The 7,030-nt window shown below is 58.1% G+C and overlaps 2 protein-coding genes across 2 annotated transcripts in view; one reads left to right on the top strand and one right to left on the bottom strand.

Moving 5' to 3' along the window:
• The window catches only part of SLC5A2 (solute carrier family 5 (sodium/glucose cotransporter), member 2), a 5,949-nt gene extending 3,845 nt beyond the window's left edge, over window positions 1-2,104 (top strand). Inside the window, exons 10-14 of the mRNA XM_006757165.2 lie at window positions 2-116; window positions 205-373; window positions 451-666; window positions 1,663-1,792; window positions 1,878-2,104. Coding sequence (XP_006757228.1) covers window positions 2-116; window positions 205-373; window positions 451-666; window positions 1,663-1,792; window positions 1,878-2,104 — 857 coding nt within the window. The remainder of the gene's footprint in view (window position 1; window positions 117-204; window positions 374-450; window positions 667-1,662; window positions 1,793-1,877) is intronic.
• The window catches only part of LOC102752733 (chromosome unknown open reading frame, human C16orf58), a 26,226-nt gene continuing 20,288 nt past the window's right edge, over window positions 1,093-7,030 (bottom strand). Inside the window, exons 6-13 of the mRNA XM_015559674.1 lie at window positions 6,666-6,767; window positions 5,009-5,079; window positions 4,746-4,930; window positions 4,608-4,665; window positions 3,855-3,925; window positions 3,072-3,215; window positions 2,899-2,976; window positions 1,093-2,422 (exon numbers count right to left, since the gene is read on the bottom strand). Of these exons, the coding sequence (XP_015415160.1) occupies window positions 2,325-2,422; window positions 2,899-2,976; window positions 3,072-3,215; window positions 3,855-3,925; window positions 4,608-4,665; window positions 4,746-4,930; window positions 5,009-5,079; window positions 6,666-6,767 (807 nt within the window). The 3' untranslated portion in view covers window positions 1,093-2,324. The remainder of the gene's footprint in view (window positions 2,423-2,898; window positions 2,977-3,071; window positions 3,216-3,854; window positions 3,926-4,607; window positions 4,666-4,745; window positions 4,931-5,008; window positions 5,080-6,665; window positions 6,768-7,030) is intronic.

The raw sequence follows: 7,030 nt of genomic DNA, 5'->3' as shown, positions 1-7,030 counted from the left end.
CCGCTGATGTCCTCGCTGGCCTCCATCTTCAACAGCAGCAGCACCCTGTTCACCATGGACATCTACACGCGCCTGCGGCCTCGCGCGGGCGACCGCGAGCTGCTGCTAGTAGGACGGTGCGGCCCGGTCACCCCGGGAAGGGGACGGCGCACTGGCAGGGCTGGGGAGAGGGGCCCGGGGAAGTCTGATGGCCGCCCGCCGCAGGCTCTGGGTGGTGTTCATCGTGGCGGTGTCGGTGGCCTGGCTGCCCGTGGTGCAGGCGGCCCAGGGCGGGCAGCTCTTCGACTACATCCAGGCCGTCTCCAGCTACCTGGCCCCGCCCCTGTCCGCGGTCTTCGTGCTGGCGCTCTTCGTGCCCCGCGTCAACGAGAAGGTGAGCACGCGCGGAGCTGTCCGCTTGGCGCAGGGCCGACCTCACTCGGAGAAGGCTGACGCTCGTCTCCCCCGCAGGGTGCCTTCTGGGGACTGATTGGGGGCCTGCTGATGGGCCTGGCGCGCCTTATTCCCGAGTTTTCCTTTGGCTCCGGCAGCTGCGTCCGACCCTCCGCATGCCCGGCACTCCTCTGCGGGGTGCACTACCTCTACTTCGCCATCGTGCTCTTCGTCTGCTCGGGCCTCCTCACCATCGTCATCTCACTGTGCACAGCGCCCATCCCGCGCAAGCACGTAGGTGTCGCCTCCGTGCGGCCACCAAGCATGTGCCACGTGGGCCAGCGTGGCCCTCTCCGCTGTTCACCAGTAGCTCCCAGGCCCACCCAGTGGAGAGGACCTGGTTTCCTATACTGAGGGCTGATGAGGGCAGGCGGGGAGTCCAGTTTGAAGTCGCATTTGCAAAGCCATCACAATGTTTTTATTTATTTTTTTATTTTTTAAAATATATTTTATTGATTTTTTACAGAGAGGAAGGGAGAGATAGAGAGTTAGAAACATCGATGAGAGAGAAACACCGATCAGCTGCCTCCTGCACACCTCCTACTGGGGATGTGCCCGCAACCCAGGCACATGCCCCCGACTGGAATCAAACCTGGGACCCTTCAGTCTGCAGGCCGACGCTCTATCCACTGAGCCAAACCCGCTTCGGCCATCACAATGTTTTTATTTAACGACATTTATTTGAGGTGGTTTGGGGGAGATAGCTTGAAGATTGTAGGGGAGGTGATTCAAGTTCCCAAAATCCTTGGCCTGGCCTTTGGGACTCAAAACAGGCTGATGGTGGCTGAGGGACAGGACACTTTCCTGAAAGCCCACAACAGGGCTTGGTCTTGTGCTGCAGGGCAAGTGCCCAGGGCAGGGCTGGTTGGGGGCCAGCAAGATGGACGGGATTCCACGGGCGGAGAAGTGGGGGGAAGGCCACGGGAGGAAACCTGAGCAAATACCCGCAGGGAGGGACAGCCAGGACTGAGCCTGGAGACTGCGGAATACAGTTTGGAGCGGACAGGAGCCTCTAGGTGAAGTGGGGCCGAGAGCTTTAAACACCCAACTGAGGAGCTTGGTTTAGCCCGAGGGGAAAGGGCAGCCAAAGACCATGTTTGAGTGACTGAGCCTGGGCTGTGTACACGCAGGGAAGGGGGAGGATAGGACGTGCCAGTGTGGACAGGAGGCATCAGGGCCTGAGGTGGGGAACAGAACCCCCATTTGGTCCCTGCTCCCACCTCTCCCCAGCTCCACCGCCTGGTTTTCAGTCTCCGGCACAGCAAGGAGGAGCGGGAGGACCTGGATGCTGAGGAGCTGGAAGGTCCGGCCTCAGCCCCGGTACAGAACGGGCATCTGGAGCACACGGTGGAGATGGAGGGTGAGGCACCGCCCAGGAGGTGGGGCTGCAGAGCTGAGGGGGGCAAGTTCCCTCACACTAACTGTTGGGCTTCAATTTCTCCCAGAGCCCCCACCTCCGGCACCAGGCCTGCTCCGCCGGTGCCTGCTCTGGTTCTGTGGGATGGGCAGGGGCGGGGCAGGCAGTCCCCCACCCCCCACCCAGGAGGAGGTGGATGCGGCAGCCAGGCGGCTGGAGGACATCAGTGAGGACCCGCACTGGGCCCGTGTGGTCAACCTTAACGCCCTGCTCATGATGGCCGTGGCCACCTTCCTCTGGGGCTTTTATGCCTGAGGCTGACTGTGCCGGGCACCCTGAGCCACAGGCAGGGCAGGAGGAAGGCCGTGATTCCCCTTCTCTCTACCTTGTCCCTGTCTGGGGCCCAAGCCATCTGGCAGGCAGTTACCTCCCGAGGCCCCGGCCAATCTGCCACAGCCGTTCCCCCGTGAAAAATAAAGCTGCCTTTCCCACATCCTGTAGCCAATGCTCTTGCTTCAGGCTCCATCTGGGCTGCTCACAAGACCTTCTTTTCTGGAGACAGGAGCCATGTGGCCCTCCACTCATCCACCTCCAGCTGGTGCTTCTCAGTCTCCCAGCCCGCATCCTGCAGCCCTGGGGAGAGGTCATGGGGGTATTGGTACTAGAGGGCCGCTGGGGAGGAGGCTGGACTGACCCTGGAGAGGGTGGTAAGGAGTGGCACAGGTTGGGTGCAGGTCTTATGCCCTGCTCTGGCTTCCCTGGCCTCTGCTGGGTGACCTCTGGCTAAAAATGAGGCTAACACCTCATCTGATGCAGCGGGGACTCACTGAGCTAGCCATGGAGAAGGGTGGGATGGAACAGCAGCTAATAAAAGATCGGCCCCAGTCCTCTGTGAGCCCCCTTTCACCCTGGTTCTTCAGGGTCAACTGGGACTACATACAGAGGCAGCACTGACAGCCTCAGGGACCATCCTAACCTCCATCCTGCAGAAACTGAGGCCCACACTTCCGCTCACAGAGAACCAGATCTACCTCGCCCCAGGTGGAGGGGGCGGGGCAGGCAGGGCCCTGGGGAGAAGGCTCAGAGGCTGAGAGCCTGCAGGCTGTTACCTCTCAAGAACTGTGGGAAAAGCTTGTCCAGCACCTGGTGTGTCTCCTTGACGATGACCCAGCTCTCTGTGTTAGGGCCTGGATGGGGACGCAGAAGAGTTCCTGGGTCCCCAGGCCGAACAGCCTCTCTCCACCCCTGGAGTCACCAGCAGCCTAGGCTGAGAGGCTCTTACCTGCCCGCACCTGGCTCCTCAGCTCGCCCAGCTCTCTTGGGAGGGGCCCGTCTTCCCGCAGGGCTCCGAGCACCAGCCCGTGTGTCGCGGCCCTTAGGACGGTCTCAGGGCCGGCCTCCTGGCTCAGCACGACCTGTACCTGATCTGGAGACCCAGGGACAGACTGGTACCAGGGATGGAAGGCCACCTCCCCAAACACTCTTGATCCCATGACCTCGCTTCATCCCTGTCTGCCCGAGGCCTTGGCTGGTGTGGAAGGCGTCTCCCCTTTCCTCCCCAACGTCACCTCCTCCTGCCCCCAATGCTCTGGCCAGACTGAAATGCCCACTTTCCAAATGCAACGTCACTGCGGCTCACGGAGGTGGGTTTATTTTGCATGTTTTTAATGGCTCGTGAGAATAAGCACCTTTTAACATACGGCCAGCACAACAGTAAACTTTAGTACTTTTTTCCTCAAGGAGTGACTTGGGATGAGAGAAAAGTGGTCCTCCTGGGACATCTAAAGGGAACTGCCTTATCTGAGTAAGTGTGTTGCAGTGTACACAGTGCTCTTACGTATCACCTGATCTGATCCTCCAAACACACTGCAGGAAAAAGGCAGGCACGTTGGCTCCGTTGTACAGAGCAGCAAAGGGAACGCCCCTGGGGCCTGCAGCTATAATTGGACACGTGGAGTCTTAGCCAAGAGCTGGCTGCAGGGCACCAGGCGGGCTCCAAACTGTGCAGGGCTTGCGGGCCTGGAGCTGGAGGAGTGGGAGCCGCCCCTAGGCGGGAGACACTTACTCTGAGACTGGTCCCAGCGAAGCAGGTAAGGTTCTTGGTGTCCCTCAGCCAGCTGCTGCAGCTCAGCGACACTGAAGGAAAGGGAGTGCGGTGGGGAGGAGAAAGCAAAGGCAGGTAACCACCCAGCCAAATGAACAGCCACCTGTGAGCCATAACTGCCTCTTCATGTCCTTCACCCACTTCCCACCATCCCTTAGCCACTCCTCACGCACCCCACAGCTGCCCTCCCTTCTGCATCTAGCCATCCATTTGCCCCTCCACCCATTATTCCTTTATCCAACAAATACAACCTTTTTTTTTTGTTAATCCTTACCCAAGGGTTTGTGTGTTTTTTTTTTCATTGATTTTTTAGGGAGAGTGGAAGGGAGGGGGAGAGACAGAAAATCATCGATGTGAGAGAGCTATATTGATTGGCTGCCTGGCACATGCCCAACAGGGGCCAGGGATCGAGCCTGCAATGGCGGTACAAGCCCTTGACTGGAATTGAACCAGTGACTCTCAGTCCAAGGGCAGATGCTCTGACCACTTGATCAGTGAACAACCTGCTAGGGTACAAATATACCCTTTATATCTCCTCTCCGTTACACACCCACTGCACTCAAGCACCCATGCTGACCCCAAGTCTGTTCAGTGGAAATAAGGACCCCGAGCAGAGGGGGGTCTGGTCAAGGAAGGCCAGCGTGTAACTGGAATGAGGCGCATGTGTGGGGAGTGGGGGGCCAGTAGTGATGAGTGGGACACTGGGCTACTTACCTGGAAACCAAGTGATGTAGGGGGACCCCCAAGGACAGAGACAGAGACGGCCAGAAACCTGTGGGAAGTTGGAGTCAGGAGTCCCAGGCAGGAGGACAGACTGAGAGACATAAAACTTCAGACCAAGGGGTGGGTCACCTGTCCACAGCGGCTCCATCTGATTGGCTGAGGTGGGGTCAAGCACCTCCCCCCGCTGAAGGAAGTGCTTCAGGACCAGCCAGAGCCGGCCTTCGTTCAGGGTCTCTATGACAAGGGCTCGGACGGCCCGGTAGTTGGCGTAGACGTGGAGGGCAGTGAGGAGGAAGAAACAACCAAGGCTGAAGCTGGAACGAGAGCACGAGGCGGTCGGCAGGGACAGAGGCCCAGCCGGGCACCTCCGTCCCTCGCGTGCCCTCGCTTACCTAGGGCAATCTGACACCAGGGGAAGCATCAGGAGGCTGACCAGGAGCCCTGCCAGGTTTACCAGTGTCTCCTGGAAAATGGCAGACGGGTGGGAGTTGGAGGGTTCGGCTCCCCTGCAGGCCAGACTGAGCGTCCCTGAGTGCCTTTCACAACATCCCTCCCAGTCCCAGAACCACCCAGGGCTCCACACACGGAGGGGAGGGTGCCTGGTAAATTTTCAACATCTTTAGTGAGTGCACCGTCATTTAAAAGACACCAGCTGCACCCTGGCCGGTGTGCTCAGTGGTTAGAGCGTCGGGTCACTGGTTTGATTCTTGGTCAATCACGTACCTGGGTTCAGTACCTGGGTTCCAGGTTCAATCCCCAGCCCTGGTCGGTGTATGGGAGGCAATCCATGGATGTGTCTCTCTCATCAATGCCCCCCTCCCCCGCTTCCACTCTCTCTAAAATTCAATGAAAAAAATATCCTCAGGTGCGGATTAACAAACAATCAAAAAAAGATGCCAGCTGCTGCTCTGGCAGATAGTGCCCTTGAAACATTTTCTTTGTTTTGCAGGAGTCAGCTGAGTAGTTCTATGCTTAGGCAAGTAAATGTCCACAGTGTGGGGGAAGTGTTTTCTTGGTGGTCACAAAAGGGCAAATTTGCCCAGCTGGTGTGGCTCAGTGGTTGAGTATCGACCTCACAGTCAGCGCACATGTGCGGGTTGTGGGCTCGATCCCCAGTAGGGGGCGTGCAAGAGGCAGCTGATCAATGATTCTCTCTCATCTCATCAATGATGTTTCTCTCTCCCGCTCCTTTCCTCTCTGAAATCAATAAAAATGTATTTTTTAAAAAAGTTCTATTTAGAAACTGAACAAAACAATTTAAGAGAAGGCCAGAAAGTAGAACTGGAGAGGAGAGAGGGTTCTAGATTGCTTCAGTGTCAGAGAAAACCTGTCACACTTCTGACACCCCTGGACTGCACTTTTCTCTCATCGACTCTCCTTCTAACCCCTCAGCCTCCCCCGCCCCAAGCTGTACTTCCCAAGGCTCCCGGCTTCCTCCACCCACAGAGGCAGTAACACAACATAGGGCGACCTGGGACATGTTCAGGGAGAGTAACAACATGGACCTCATAGGGTCGGAGTGAGAGTTACATGATGCAATATACTTAAGCACTTAGCATGAGGACCAAGGGGGACGGTAGTGTTCAGCCTGTGGGGGTGGCGGCACCCCTACTCCAGGCTCCCGGTCAGCTGAGGGGCTGGGCCAGAGGCCTCCAAACTGCTGAGTGGGTGCCTCTGGCCAGTGACCCCAGGCACCTCGCATGCTGAGCACTTTCTGAGTTGCCACGAGCTTTAACCTGTGGGCCTCACATGATCAGAAGGTCCTCCTCCCAGAGTGGGGGCACGGCCTAAAGAGGGCCAGGGCCAGGGCTTATTCTTGCCACAGGGGCGATGGGCAGAGGCCGGGGTGACCAGCTTGGACTTACTGCCCCCAGAGCCCGTGCCCTCACACCGGACCACCCGTCCTGGAAGTCAGAGCAGGAGCACCCACATTTCTTCCCGCTGGTCTCCCACCCCTCCCCCAGGAGCGCTCAGGTGCTTCCCTCCACACTCCCAAGCTGTGACCTGGCCTGCGCTGCCCACCCCCGCCCCCTCAGCCCGGCCGCTTACCTGGCTGCCGTCCTTGGCTGACACGTCGGCCATGTTGTTTCTCCGGGCCTGGTGCATGGTCAGTGCAGCCCGAGTGGCCCCGCCAGCCACGCTCACGATGCACTGGTGGGGACAGGGAGGGGTGAAGGTCAGAGTGGCCCTAGCTGTGAACACAGACACTTCTGTGGGGGAGCCAAATAAATGGCTCAAACCAGCTTGAGAAAACCAGGCTCTGGTGACCCTAGAGCAGTGGTTCTCAACCTTCTGGCCCTTTAAATACAGTTCCTCATGTGGTGACCCAACCGTAAAATGATTTTCGTTGCTACTTCATCACTGTCATGTTGCTACTGTTAGGAATCGTCATGTCAATATCTGATCTGCAGGCT

This window comes from Myotis davidii, unplaced genomic scaffold (assembly GCF_000327345.1).
Source record: "Myotis davidii unplaced genomic scaffold, ASM32734v1 scaffold1754, whole genome shotgun sequence".
Taxonomy (NCBI): Eukaryota; Metazoa; Chordata; class Mammalia; order Chiroptera; family Vespertilionidae; genus Myotis; species Myotis davidii.
Note: the sequence above shows the minus strand (reverse complement) of the source record. Positions and strands in the feature narration are given on the sequence as shown.